We start from the raw sequence: 15,790 nt of genomic DNA, 5'->3' as shown, positions 1-15,790 counted from the left end.
TTCTGGTTTTACCCATTATATGGAATTTCCATTAAACATATATATTTTCTCATTATATGTATATATATATCTATGTATATGTATATCTATTGTATATATGCCTATATGTATACGTGTATATGTACATATGGATATATACATGTATATATATATGTATATATATACTTATATATATATATATCCCTTCATGAGTATTTGCTATTACATGTATTTTTTTTTTCGCTTACTCTTGTAAATACATCATCATTTGATTTATGCGCTTGATGTTCAAATTTCTGTTTTATGAAGTTATGGGCTGTAATATCATCATTTGATTTATGAGCTTGATGTTCAAAATTCTGTTTTATGAAGCTATGGGCTGGAACATCATCATTTGATTTATGAGCTTGATGTTCAAAATTCTGTTTTATGAAGCTATGGGCTGGAACTTCATCATTTGATTTATGAGATTTTGTCTAGCTTGCTGTTAAAATCCCTGTTTTATGAAGCTATGGCTGGAACATCACCCTTGGTTTTATGAGATTTTGCTTAGCTTAGTGCTAAATTCTTGTTTGCTATATTGTTATAATATCACCCCATTTGCAGCACCAATTATACATATTATTTCATCATTTTCCATGACATTTTCACCTATTCACCAAGCTTTTCATATCCTTTTCATGATATCCTTGAAATAGCCCATGATGCTTCCACAACCCATTTCCTGCACATATTCATTTTCTGCTGCAAGTGTGCAGTCTTGATATTTGGCCATATTCATGAACGGATATCTCTATATCCAATCGTGATCTCCCAACCATCTTTGGCGTGCTTCATTATGGATATATAGGGAGGCTCCATACCCATTTTTACTGAAAATTGCATTATAATTTGAGAAGTATGGTTGTGTGAAATCACCTACAGAAACTGTATATACCTGTAATTTCTGGTTTTACCTATTATATGTAATTTTCATTAGTATGTACATATTTTCTCATTATATGTATATATATATCTATATATATATATATATGTATATCTATATATATTTATCTATATGTATACGTATATATGTATATATATATATGTATATATATATATACATAGATATATACTTATATATATATATATATCTTCATGTACTCTTATTTCCATGTATGAACATCCATATATTTTCTCATATAGTTACACCTCCATCGTTACATGACATTTAGCACCTATTTTAGCATTTTGATATATGTATATGTCTCTTCGTTGTATATATTATATATATGTCAATTTCCTTGTTTATTTTGTACTAACTCTCATTTTGCAGGAAAATCTAGAAGAGGTTGATTCCTTGGCTCCATTTCAATTGTCTTTTACTTTATGTTATGCAATGTAACAATCCAATGTAAACCTTGGAATAAGATTTACTTTTACTGCTTAGATTAGGCCGCATCTCATATAGTTTGATTTCAGTAATATCCTGATTATATGATGCATATATCTCAATTTTCCAAATTCACCGTGGATGAACACGAATGGCACGTGCACCAACTCTTAGAGAGTTGATGAACTCGGTGGAGTCCATATTTACGGCCCTAGTCGGAATATAGACGAGACCCAGATCCGTCATCTTTCTACCAGTCACACTGAGCCTACACTCTTAGTCTATCTTGAAAATGCACCTCATATTTCCAATGTTTTCAAAATATTGTGAATTAACTCAAATAAGTTCTGAACATATTCATGGCCACAGTCAGAATATATGAAGGATTTACTTTGGCTTAATCCACATTTTTCCAATAAAATTTTCAGAAATCTTTTCAAAAGTGCATTCATTCATTCACATCATCTGCATCATTTGTTTTTCTCATGATTTTCTCAAAAGATTTTCACTTCATGGAATCGATTTTCTCAAGAAACTATGATGATATTCGGAGTGGGATTTCCCAAATCAAATGTTTTCCTGTGATTTTTCTTAAAAAGTTATTTCCTTAAGATTCTTTTCAAAGGAATTTCTCATTTTCTCAAGAATCCAAGTTGATTTTCAGATATTGCAAAAAACCAGATTCTCAGGATTTCAATTTCCTAAGTTTTGAATTTCCTTCTTCAATGAATCTTTTCAATAAATTTTCCCTCATTTTCCTAAGAAAATTCTCAAAGTCTGAGTTTTCCCGATAAGTATTTTCCGTTTCAAAAAGTTCATCTTTTCTCAAGAATTCCTTCCATTTTCCCTAGATTCTTATTTCTTCATAGTTTTCCAAGTCTTTATAAATTTTCTCAAAATTTTCCTGAGATTCTCATTTTTCCAAGTCTTTATAAAATTTCTCAAAATTTTCCTGAGATTCTCATTTTTCCAAGTCTTTCTAAGCTTTCTCAAAATTTTCCTGAGATTCTCATTTTCTAAGTCTTTATAAACTTTCTCAAGATTTTCCCGAGATTCTCATCTAAACTTTCTCAAGATTTTCTTGAAATTCTCATCTCTTCAAGATTTTCTAAGTCTTTATAAACTTTCCTGAGATTTTCAAACCTTCTTCGCCTGAGTTACTGAGAGATTGATTTCCATCTTTTTCCTGAGAAATACTTTTCAACTTCAAATATTTTCTAAGCATACATCGTATTTTCCAATTTACATTTTCCAAAATTCTCATAGCACATGCCTGAATTCTCTGTGCATTTAGGATAGAACACGATTTCGGTAATTTCACTAAGTCAAGCACAATTTTGGTCCTTGGTTCGATTACCCCTGTTAAAGGCGGCAAGAACGATCGAACCTCGTACCGACAGGTCGAGCCCCATCCCATGGATTTTCCCGCAATTTTCAAAACGGAGGCGAGTATTTCAAAACAATTTCCAAAATCCGGTCAAGTTTGAATCGCGAAAGCGTTTCCCTCTCTCTTTCGCAAGGAAGGGAAGACGGGAAAAATTTTGCGATGATAACATGGTGGTGTAGAGATCGAACTATTCGATTTTCTTTTTGTCTAAAGGATCTATCAAATTTTTAGGTAAGATTTACGTAGTAAATGCTTTTTACATACATTAAGCATGCATATATGAATTATATTTATTTTCAGTAGTATATTTACATGTTTGGATATGTTATTTTCTTTATAAAGAAAGTGTTATTTGGATTTGAAAAAGGTGAATCATGAGTATTTCATAAAAATAATGTTAAAAAGCATATCTAAATTGGGTTTCTTTATTGATTTGTATTAGATTCAGTCATTACTTGATTATTATTGGTGATATTCATAAGTTATTCCATATTTTATTTGATTAAATCTAAAATATTAAGATTTTAAAGGTTTTATGGTCTCAAGAAGATTTTTAACAAAAATGTTTTTTGAGAAACCTAAGTTTGAGAAGTCTGATAAGTTATTCTCGACCAGTTTCAAAAATAAATCGATAACTCTGTGAATATGAGTCCAAAAAATCTAAATAAAAATATTGGGTTAATCTACTCATCTTGGGATTGATTTTAGATTTTTGTTTTACCTGGTTTGGATTCGTATTGAGTGTGAAATGTTTGTTCTAACATAAAATCCAATTTCAGGTTTTGGATAGAGGACTCTTTCAACCTATCTTTGATGAAAGGTAAAAACGCCTAAGCAAAACTACTTAGAATATTTTATAAAAAATTTTGGGTAAAGTCTAATATATGCTAAAATACTAGGTCAATAGGATTTTGCCAAAAATATTTTATATAAATTCCAAGAAAATCTTTAATCTAATAGAAATCTTATAGTTTACGGATTCTGGATTAAAACTCTAGGAGAACAAGGTTATATAAAAGATTTTTAATTATTTTTTCATTGATTATTATTTAGATTAGTTTATTGGGTTGTATTCTTGATAGGTACAAGCAACCACAGTAAAAAAATATGGTGATATGTGATTGGTTATTTTACCAAATTTTATAAAAATGGGTCATCAGGTATTCAAATTTTTCTGATGACTTGCGCTTGTGATTAGTTAGTAATGTGTTTGGATCTTGTGGTTTTATTATTTTTTTGTTATATTCTGCATATTATCAGTGCTTAGAAACCTTATTAAATTATAAGCAAATGGTTAAACATTTATAAAGATCCGAGTTTAAATTTATGCAAGTTATAATTGAAAGATATTGCATAAGCTTGATTGTTATGCAAATTAACTGTTTTGATTAATTTTAAAAAAGAGTACTTTTATTTATATGATTATGTTCAACATATTTATCTTGTTAAATATCTAAATGTATGCTTGACTTAATGAAGATTTAATGGTTTGTGTTTGAGAGAATCAAACCCCTAATTTTCTTAGAAATCGATTTAGGATTTTGGGCTCTTTCTTGGAATTCGATTCTTCTAAATGCATACGTTGTTGAGATATAATATTTTCAATTTACGTACAATATAAAATGAATTAGGTTATGTGTATTTATATTGATTAAGCATGGTTAAAATTGAACATAATTAAAGATATATATAAGCCTTTCTGATTTGGGCTTATGGGGGCCTGGATCGGGAAAATCGACTTATGTGTTTTTGGTTTTTGGTTTTTGGTTAGTTGTAGTAGATTCGTGGATTCAATCGGTTATCATAGATATTTCAATCACTGGTGAATCATGCGCACCTGATCTAAATAGTGCAGGATTGCCTCTAGAGAGTTCACCGCTCTAACGCCAACCTCATCCCAACACACTAGGGATCTGCAAAGTCTACCATACAAAGCTTCATACGAGGCCATACCGATACTACTGTGATAGTTGTTGTTGCATGAAAACTCTACAAGCTTCATATGCTTACTCTAATCTCCTGTCAAATCCAGCATGCATGCTCTCAGCATGTCCTCAAGAGTTTGGATCATATGCTATGTTTTTCTATCAGTCCGTGGATGAAAAGTTATACTAAACTTTAGTTTGGTGCCCAAGGCTTTCTACAACTGGCACCAAAAATAAAACATTAAGCAAGAATCTTGATCTGATACAATCGAAAGTGGTACTTTGTGTAGTCCAATGATCTCATCAATGTATAGGTCCGTCAAGCTCTTACTCACCTTGGTCGACAAAAAATGCACATTCTTCGTTAGTCGGTCCACTATCACCTAGATGACATCCTGCTGACGATGGGTCCTCGATAAACCCACAATTAAGTCCATCGATATGTCACCCCACTTTCACTCAAGGATCTCCAAAAGTTGTAACAGTCCACCAAACCTCTAGTGCTTAATCTTAACTTGCTAACAAGTGAGACATTAAGACACAAACTCTGCAACATCCCATTTTATCCTGTTACACCAATATGTTTGTTGTAAGTCCTTAAACATCTTGGTGCTACTAGGATGAACATAATACTTTGACTTGTGGGCCTCACTCATCAGATCCTCTGGAAGAGCCTTTGGAACCCACCATTTGTCCTTGAACATAATAGTTATGTTTTCCTCATGATGGAACTGTGCATTCAACTTCTGAGCATTCTTGCACAACTTCTCAAAGTCCAGATCAGATGAATATAACTCCTCGATGCAATCGATGATCTTGGGTCGCAGTCTCATCCCTGCACAATAAATGCATCTGGCTTCGCTTGCAAATGGTTGCCACTTAACAAATTCCTCAGGCAAATCCCAACTTTGGTTAATCAAGTTGGTTGCCAAAACCAATGTATTCCTACTCAATACATCAACCACCATATTTGGTTTACCCAAATAGTAGGTGATAGTAAACTCATAGTGTTTGAGGAACTCTAGCCATGTACGTTGTCTCAAGTTTAGATCTTTCTGTGAGAAAATATACTTGAGACTCTTATGGTCAGACAAAACCTCAAACTATTCCCCGTACAGGTAGTGCATCAAATCTTTAATGCAAAGACAATGACTTAGTTCTAAGTCATGCATTAGGTAATCCTTCTTGTTCACCTTCAGTTGCTGAGAAGCATAAGCAATAACCTTTCAGTGCTACACTAACACACAATCCAGTCTAACATCCGAGGCATCACTATACACTATGAACCCTCCTGATCCTGAAGGTAATGTCAAAACCGGAGCTAAAGTCAACCTTCTCTTCAGCTTCTGGAAGCTCTCCTCACAATGAGGCATCCAAACAAACTTCACCCCTTTCTATAGTAGCTTCGTCATTGGGGAAACTATACGAGAAAATTTCTCGATGAATATACAATAATACCCTATCAATCCCAAGAAACTTCTGATCTCTATGACTGTCTTTGGCTGCTCTTAAGACAACATTGCCTCCACCTTAGCTAGATCAACCTCTACACCATTCTATGATATGACATGACCGAGGAACATGACCCTATCGCGCCAGAACTCACACTTAGAGAACTTAGCATAGAGTCGATATTTTCTCAGTATTTGCAGAACAATCCTCAGATGCTCTCTGCATTTTGCATCACTTTCTGAGTATATCAGGACGTCATTAAAGAACACAATGATAAACTAATCCAGCCATAATTGAAAAACTCAATTTATCAAGTCCATAAACGTTGTTGAGGCATTCGTGAGTTTGAAAGTGTAACGCCCCAAAATTATATTAGAATTTTTAGGATTTTTTTTAAACATCAGTAACACAGTGAATTTTTTTTTTTTTTGAAATCTAATGCAACTTTGGGTAGGTTATAATATGTCAACTCCTCATACACTAAAACTAAGCAATAACTTTCAAATTCAATATCATTCCATGCTTAAATAATTTAGAGTTTACATTTTAAATAATAAAAGACGAAGCAATCCAAAATTTATGCTAGCTTCACCAATAAAGAAGAACGTGATCATATGCCTGACAAAGTGCTACCTATAAAATGTTAAAGTAGGGGAGTCAAACCACAACCCAAGTAGGTTGCACCAACCACATAAAACACAATAATCTCTCAAAGCAAGAAATAGGCATTGGCATAATTGCAAATATCAATTAAAGCATGTAACACAGTATATTAGGACATGCATAAGTACATTATCACAATGAATCATGCTTGCAGTTAATTTTGGAACAATTATACTACAATGCACAAATCCAAAGTAAACCAATAAATTCATGCACAGACTGTCTCAAAACCAGTGATTCTGCACTTAATGATTTGTTTCTCTTTTCTAACCCTGAAGGTACACTCTTAGGTTTCTAACTCTGATTCAACCAATCCAATGAGGTATATGTTATGCCATGTATTTTATTAGCCTCATCAATTAGAAGAATCTGTGAACTCCCTTCAAAGTTTTCACTGGAGTGGTCTGTGATCGAGAGAATCTCCCAATGGTCTATATAGAATCAATTTCTAATCTGCAAAGATTTGGGACATACAACCTAAGCCACACGGTAGTTGTTATCATCGCAAAAATTTCTCCCCTTTTTCTGCGAGAGAGAGAGAGAGAAACGATTTTGCGAGTCAAACTCGACCAAAGTTTTTGAAAATGGTTTTGAAAATTACTCTCCCCCGTTTTGAAAATTTGTGGGAAAATTTTGTGGAATGGGATCCGCCTGTCGGTACGACGTTCAACTGTTCCTGGCGCCTTTACCAGGGGTAATTAAACCAAGGATCAAATGTGTGCTTTGACTAAGTTAAATTATCTAAATTATGCTCTATTTTCCTAGAATGCACAAAGAATCAGGCATGTGTTATGGAATTTTGAAAAGATGCAAGTTTGAAAAATATGATGTTTGCTTTGGAAAATTGAGATCTACTTGAAAAATGCTTGATAAATACTTGAGAAAATCATCAAATTTCATTGAAAATCAGGAATTTGCATTGGAAAATGGATTCTCAAGAAAACTTGGACTTTGAGAAAATCGATTTGGAGATTTGAATCGCTTTTCTAAGGAAATGGATTTGAGAATTCTGAAAAAATCAAGAAATTCATTGGAAAATGACTTTTGAATGGAAAATGGGAACTCTGAGAAAATTGACTTTTGAGATTGAGATTGAAATTGCTTTTTCTAAGAAAATCAATTTTCGAATAGGATTTGAGAATTTTGGGAAAATCAATTTCAGAAGTAATTCAAATTTTTTGAGAAAATCGATTTTGGAATTTGAAAATGAAATTGAGAATGTAAAAATCTTGGAAAATCATGATTTTGAACTTGGAAAATACTTTGAAATCTCATTTGAAAATTCAGAGTTCTGAAAAAATCAAATCTTGAGAAAGACTTGGAAATTTTTGGGAAAATCGGTTTTTCTGAAATGGAATTGGGAAATGAGTTTGAAAATGATGTAAACTGAATGAATGAACATAAATTTGAAAGATATTTTATTAAGGAATTGGGAAAACCCTTTTGAAATTTTGAGAAATGCAGTGCATTTTTTAAATTAGCCTAAGAGTGTAGGCTGAATGTGGCTAATATGAAAATCACAAATCTTGGTTTTCTTCGTATTCTGACTGTGGCCATAAATACGAATCTTACCAAATTTGTGAACTCCCTAAGAGCTTGTGCATGTGCCATTCGTGTCAACCATAGTGATTTTGAAAAATATGCATATGCATCATACATCAGATATTGGAAATTACAGAAATTAAGCTATATGCAATGCAATCCTATTCTAAGATGAAAAGTAACTCTTATTCCAAATTATTACATTCGATATTACATTAAATTAAAATAAAAGAAAATAAAAATCTTCTTCCTGGATATTCCTGCAAAACTAGAAAACAATATTACCACAGAAATGTCGGTTTTTTCTAAATTTATCCAAAAATATTAGAAATTATCGGATATTATTCAGATATAAACTCAAATTCATACCCCATTTGATATAAACATGAGAAATAAGGAATAAATTTCGAAAATAAACTTAGAAATTCGAAATTGGGGTTGAAATGACCAAAATACCCTAATGATCTTAAAATCAGGGTTTTCTGAAAGAATTTTATAAAATTTGGAAATTTTAAAATCAAATGAAATAAAATTAAACATGATATGATGAAATATGATGATACGCATGAAAATTTATGGAATTAGAAATTAGAATTTTGAAATTTAGGTCAAAATAACCAAAATACCCCTCATAACAAGACTGGCCTTGAAACCAGGGTTTTCTGAAATAAATTTTGCAAAAATAGAAAATGTGAAATGCAAATGGCATTGAAATTAACCCTAATTTGACATGACATGCTTATTTACATGATAAAAACCCTAAAATGGCAAAAATATCATAAAATATCAAATTTAACTTTATTTTTGCCTAATTTTCACTTCTGAATTTAAAAGTAAACTAACATACAAAGTAAATGAACTTAGAATTGAGACAAATCTGGCATGGACACCTAGACTAACCCTAAAAATAGATTGAAGCTCAAAAATCTATTTTTTGTTATTTTTTTAATGTAGAAAATAACTAAAAATCAAAATTTTGCCTAAAATGTTGATTTTAAATGGGATTTTGGATACTAAACTTCCATAAAAAATTTCCAAATTTTATGGGGTGACAGAGGACAATTAGGCAAAGATTTTCTCCTTTTATAGATTATGGTTTTGACCTATGGTCGGAGCTGGATAGCTTCGGCAAGTCGGATCAGAATCTGGCGACTCTAAGATTTAGGGTAGACTGACAGGTTTCGGGAAAAACTATGGGAAAAATATACAGGAAATTAGTATATTCTATAATAGATCTGATGTGATTTTTTTGGAGTGAATCGAATCTCCCATGGGGGTGATTTTGGGCCCTAAAGTCTGCTAAAATAGAATTTGGATTTTCCAGGGGTTCAAAACCCGAATTAATGCTTGATTTATTGAAGGGGATTCCAAAATTCAAATCATTTCAAAATTGTGACAATAAATCACAGATAGATAGAGACATCTACAAATGATTTTTTTTTTAGTTTTCAACAAAAATATGGACAGGCAATAACAATTGGACTTCACATAAAAATAAAAGAATGAAATCCTAACTAATTAGACTAGAGAAATGAAATAACTATGGAAATTAAATGTCATGCTCAAAGCACAATCTATATGAACATAATGATGAAATCAAAATGATCAGGGAAGGGAGAGTACGATCACCTTTGATTTGGCTCTCTAAATGAGAGATTCAATCCAACCGGTGGACGGATCTCATCATTCATGTGGCCTCAACATATAAAAGGGAAATCTTGTCTTATATTCTTGATTTAAAATTTACGAAGAAAGCATTCATGCAATCATAGATTCAGCCCTTTATTTGATTTTATAGCATCCCTATGAAATCAAAGCCCTAAAAAAAAACTAATCAATGAATGTCAGAGATGACCATTACGGAGGTTTCAACAAGAACTAAAAGAAATCATGGAGAAAGAGGGTAATAACCCACCTTATGGATCTTGCTGCAACAAATGGAGGAGATGGTGATGGAACCGACTGGAAGAGAGGGCTACAGGGTGGTTGGAGGTTGGCTGCAACCAAGGCTGGACATGCTAGTGGTGGCAGCTGCTTCAAAGTGGAGGAGACTGTGTCCAGGTAGCTGCTTCAAAGTGACTGAAGGCGGCTGTGAAGCTGGGGAGCTGAACCGGCTAGGGATGGAGATGTTCCAAGGTTGAGGAAGATGTGGCTGCACCTGTGGCTGCAGCTGTGTGGCATCAAGGGAGGATAGGGCTAGGCTTCAAGGAGAAGATGAAGCCTTTGCTGAAGGAAGAAGGAGGTTGGAGTTAGGGCTGCACCTTCATGGGGCTGAGAGAGAGGTAATAGGCTTAAAAGAGAGGCGTGAATGTGAGATTCTTGATTCAACAAAGAAAAACTTAAGGTTTTAATCACCCTTAAACTTAGGGTTGAGATGGGTTAATAAAAAAAGAGGAATGAGGTTTACGTATGGGTGTCTTGGGATTTAGAAAGGAGCCAAGGGGTAATAAGGTGGCTGGATAATAGGGAAAGGGAAAGAAAGAAAGGAGGGAAAAGAAGAAGGAAAGAAAAGGAAAGAAGAAAGAAAGAAAAGGAAAGAAGAGGGAGAAGAGAACGGAGGAAGGAGAGAAGAAAAGGAGGAAGAGAAGGGTGATACGCGAGTGGGCTGGACCAAGGAGAGAAGGAAGGAAAGAAGAAAAAGGAAGAAGAAAAAGAAAAGAAGAACGGAAAGAAAGAAGAAGAAGAAAAGGAAGAAAGAAAGAAAAGAGGAAAAAAGAAAGGAAAGAAAAGAAAGAGGAGAAGGAAAGGAGAGGAAGAAAAAAAAAAGGAATGGAGAGGGGGCTGGTCGACCCCTCTTGTGGTTCCCACCTCTAAAAAAAATAGAATAATAAAAAAAATAAAAAAAAATGATAAAATAAGGCAAAAGAAATGTTTATATTTTTTTTCTTTAAAAAAATAAAATGCAAGTAGATAAGCCATCTTAGAGTGGGCTCTCTTTCCAAATTTGAAATTCATTTTGAGAATCATAGGGGTAGAATGGTCTTTTTAGAAAATTTCTGGACGAAATGAGCTATTTTTGGCAGTTTTTGAAATGAGCTCGAAATTTGAAGTTTCATGCCCCGTTGCGAAACAAATTCAGTGTAGAATTTAAAATTTTGAGTTTGAAAGAAATCCAAATTGTTTTTCTTAGGAAAATATTTTTAAATTTAGAATTTTGGGGGTAAAAATGCCAATTTTGGAAACCCAGAGATTGAAATTGATTTCTGAAAACTTTTAAAATTCAATCTGGATTTGAATTTTCAAAACTGGAGTTCTGGATCTCGAAAATGAAATGAAATGTTATGAAATGCTGAGAAATGATACAAAATGACATGAAATGCCATGCAAAATGCTAACCCTGAATGAAGAAAATTGGATATTAGACCCCAATTGGCACTTGTATCAGTTCAAAAAGTGTTAAAATTGATAAAATTTGCAAAATGATTCAAGAAATGGTTTTCGGGTTCTACCGGGCCAAAGAGACACTGAAAATTGGGGTGTGAGCCGGATTGAACTGAAATGAACTGGATTGAGCTAGGTTCTAGGGTTTCATAACTCAACTGGACAGTCAAGACACTGACTCAACTGAACTCCCCGAATAAATTTTCAAGAAAAGCTGCCATTTTTAGAGAAGTAGTACGGAATGGTCAGTGGAGTAACGTGAATTACGAACCAGAGCTGGGCTTGAGCTAAAACAAAGATCAGTAATACTAAGATGAACTAAAATTGAAGCTCGGACACTAGCTCAATTGACTGAACTCAACTCAATTTTAGCTAAATGAGCTAAAATGGGCTCCTAGACACTTGGAAGTGAATTTGAACTAAAACTGGAGCACTTGAACTCCTAGTGAGCTCAAGCTAGACTTAGGGGAATAGGATTGACTGAGAATGACTGATTCAGAGACAATTGGCTTGGATTTGAGTGAGAAATGACCTCATTTCTGGAGAAATGATCCCATTTTGGCAGGAATGGTCAGAAATGGAAATGGTCTGTTCATTGTGAGCTCTGGTGAGCTAGAAATGACTGACATTCTAACTATCTTGAACTGATCAATGAGCTTGGTTGACTTCGACTGACTGAGGTTTGGGATGACGTAGGGGTAAAATGATAATTTTCCTAATGAAAGTGGGTAAAATGGTAGTTTTCTAACACAGACTTAGGATTGGACTCCTACACAGACCTAACAGAGTTGGCACTACACGAGGGGTGTGTTTGAAAATGGATGAGGAAAAATTAGGGTGTTTACAGTAGTATGACCCCCTACGACCGAAGACTAGGGACCAACGAAGATGCCTATCTCTCTAAAGTGATAATAGTTAATCAATCGTGTGTATTACCACTCTCTCCAAAGTGGTCCCAGGTTTGAATGGGTTATAGGTGTTATTTACTTATTAGGCTTATGAATTAATTCCAAGTGCTCTCAGCACATGGGCTCACTAGCCCAATCTCCACTCGAGGAGATTATATAACATAAGGTTATTTTAACCCATTCAAACAGCTCAAAGTTTAAACCCCATCTCTGGATGACTTTGAGCATTACCTTTCTGAGGAAATTAAGTGATTATGTGCATGGTTGTTCAGTCTTTTATGTCCTTGAGGCTTCCCAAGCACCCATGGGTTTCATCGAACTCAGACTCACTCATAAGTCGTGTTTATGCTGATACCACACATTCCTTAATATCAAGCATACACCATATCATATGCTCACTTGCCTACATGAAGGGTGCACACATAATTCAATTCTGATCATGCCCAATAACCAAACAATATTTGCATCCACTTATTTTTCCACAGTTCATGCCTTATGATGCATTGTGCTCATTAACATAGTTAATATATACATTGTTATCAATCATGATTGAATCATTGAATGCATTTAGTGAACATGCTTATCAGCCCATAATCAAGATTAAGCATCCATAAACACACTACAATAACATAGAAAATAAATAGATATTAACACATGGTAGTTATATAATTTGGGTCATTGTTAACCAGATTTTGAAAAATCCACTAAGACTCACAGGAGTCAGATTTAACTGGGGTTCCCCCAACATGTCAGGGACACAACTGTAAACACCTCAAATTTTTCTCATCCATTCTCAGACATCCCTAAATGCAGATGCCAATCCTGGTAGATCAGTGTAGGAGTCCAACCCCAAGTTTGTCTCAGTTTAAGTGTCATTTTACCCCTCTCACTAAGAAAATTACCATTTTACCCCTAGGTCATCCTAGACTTCTATCAGTCAGAGTCAGCCAAGCTCATTCTTAAGCTCAGAACAATTAGAATGTCAGTTATTTTTAGCTCACCTGAGCTCACTATGAGCATACCATGTTCATTTCTGATCATTCCTGCCAAAATGGGTTCATTTCCTCAGAAATGAGCTCATTTCTAGTTTGAATCCAAGCCAATTGTCTTTGAGTCAGTCATTCCTAGTCGGTTCTATTCCTCTGAGTCTAGCTTGAGCTCACCAGGAGTTCAAGTGCTCCAGTTCCAGTTCAAATCCATTTTCTAGTGTTTAGGAGTCTATTTTAGCCTATTTCAGCTGAAATTGAGCTAAGTCCAGTCAGTTGAGCTAGTGTTTGAGCTTCAGTTTTAGTTCATCTCAGTATTACTGATCTTTATTCTAGCTCAAACCCAGTTCTTGTTCGTAACTCACTTCATTCTAGTGATCATTTTTCACCATTTCTCTGAAAATGGCACCATTTCTCGACCATTCAGTAGGAGTTTAGTTGAGTCAGTGTCTTGCCAGTTCATTTGAGTTCTGAAACCCTAGAACCCAGTTCATTTTAGTTTAAACCAGTTATTACCATAATTTTCAGTGACACTCTTGGCCCGATAGGGACAAAAACCATTTCTTGAACCATTTTCCCCATTTTTGTCAAAATTATCACTTTTTAAACTAGTACAACTGCCAATCGGGGTCCAATACATAAAATTCTTCATCCAGGGTTAGCATTTCATATCATTTCTCATCATTTTATGTCATTTCATTACATTTTATTTTATTTTCGAGATCCAGAACTCCAATTTTGAAAATTCCAATCTAGATTTGAATTCTAAAGCTTTTTGAAATCAATTTCAAACCCTAGGTTTTCAAAATTGACATTTTTACCCCCAAAATTCTAAATTTAGAAATATTTTCCCAAGAAAAATAATTTGGATTCCTTTCAAACTTGATTTTCAAATTTTCAAACTAGATTTGCTCTGCAAAGGGGTATAGAATTTTTCAAATCTTGAATTTTATTTCAAAACTGCCAAAAATATTTCATTTAATCCAAAATTTTTTTTGAGAAATCATTCTACCCCTTTGGTTTTCAAATTAGATTTCAAAATAATGTGTGGGCCCACTCCAAGGTGGTGCCACACTTAAAATAAAAAATAAAAAAACTTTTCTTTTCCGATTTCTTCCCTTCTTTTTCCATTTTCTTTATTTTTATTTTATTTTTTATTTAGCCTAGAGAGGTGGGGCCCACAAAGGAGTCGACCCCCTCTCTCTCTCTTCTTCTCTTTCTTTCCTTTCTCCCTGTTATCATTGCAAAATTTTACTTTTGCAAGTCAAACTGACCTTTGAAAAAGTTTTGAAAATAACTCGCTTCCATTTTAAAATGCGATATAATTCCAAAGAATGGGACTCGCCTGTCGGTATGAAGTTCAACCATTCCTGGCACCTTTACCAGAGGTAATTAAATCAAGGATCAATCTAGTCCTTTGCTTTGCTCAACTTGTCTGAATCGATGTTCTATTCCTAAATGCACAAAGAATCAAGCATGTGCTATGAACTTCAGAAAATGCAGATTTGAAAACATGATGTATGCTTCAGAGATTTGAAATACTTGGAAAATTCCTAGAAAAGATAACATTGTGAAAATTGTGAGCCTTGTTGAGAGAATGTTTCTGAAGAAAGGAAATGCCAATTTCTGAGAAATCCAAGTATTTTAGGAAAATCGATTTCTGAGGAATTTCAAATAACTTTGAAAAAAAAAACTTGAATAATTCTGAGAAAAGTTGATTTCTCTGCATTTGAACTTTGAAATTGAGAGTATAACTTAGAAAATCATGAATTGAGCTTGGAAAATACTTGGAAAATCTTTGAAAAACCAAAGGTTTTTAAGAAAATCGATTTTGAGGAAAATCAGGGCAAATTTGAGAAAATCAATTTTATGAGATGAAATTTGGAAATACATCAAAACGATGGGCGTGTGGCCCTGTGAAATATTTTCATGATGCAATCTAAACCTATATGATGCATGAATATGATTTTGAGAAAAGATTTCTGAGAAAATTGTTTGAAAAGGAATTTTTGTGCCTTATAGAATTTCCATGAATCAAATTCTCTACATATCCCTGACTATGGCCACAAATATGGATTGAATATAACCCACTTGATTCTAAAAGGATAATAACTTTTATAAACGATTGAAATATGCTATGGTTTTTTAAAATAGCCTAAGAGTGTAGGCTGATTGTGGCTTAAAAGAAGACAGTA

The 15,790-nt window shown here is 33.7% G+C and overlaps 1 protein-coding gene across 1 annotated transcript; it reads right to left on the bottom strand.

Moving 5' to 3' along the window:
- Positions 1 to 5,196: 5,196 nt before the first annotated feature.
- On the bottom strand, positions 5,197 to 5,631 carry LOC149830031 (uncharacterized). Its single transcript, XM_090015361.1, has one exon. The coding sequence runs from the start codon at positions 5,629 to 5,631 to the stop codon at positions 5,197 to 5,199; it is 435 nt and encodes a 144-aa protein (XP_089871487.1).
- Positions 5,632 to 15,790: the final 10,159 nt, after the last annotated feature.

Source organism: Nuphar pumila, chromosome 8, assembly GCF_984573655.1.
Source record: "Nuphar pumila chromosome 8, dmNupPumi1.hap1.1, whole genome shotgun sequence".
NCBI classification, from domain to species: Eukaryota; Viridiplantae; Streptophyta; class Magnoliopsida; order Nymphaeales; family Nymphaeaceae; genus Nuphar; species Nuphar pumila.
Note: the sequence above shows the minus strand (reverse complement) of the source record. Positions and strands in the feature narration are given on the sequence as shown.

Excerpts from the sequence above, each read along its gene's own strand:
- LOC149830031 (XM_090015361.1), bottom strand. The coding sequence starts at position 5,631 with ATGGTGGTTGATGTATTGAGTAGGAATACATTGGTTTTGGCAACCAAC.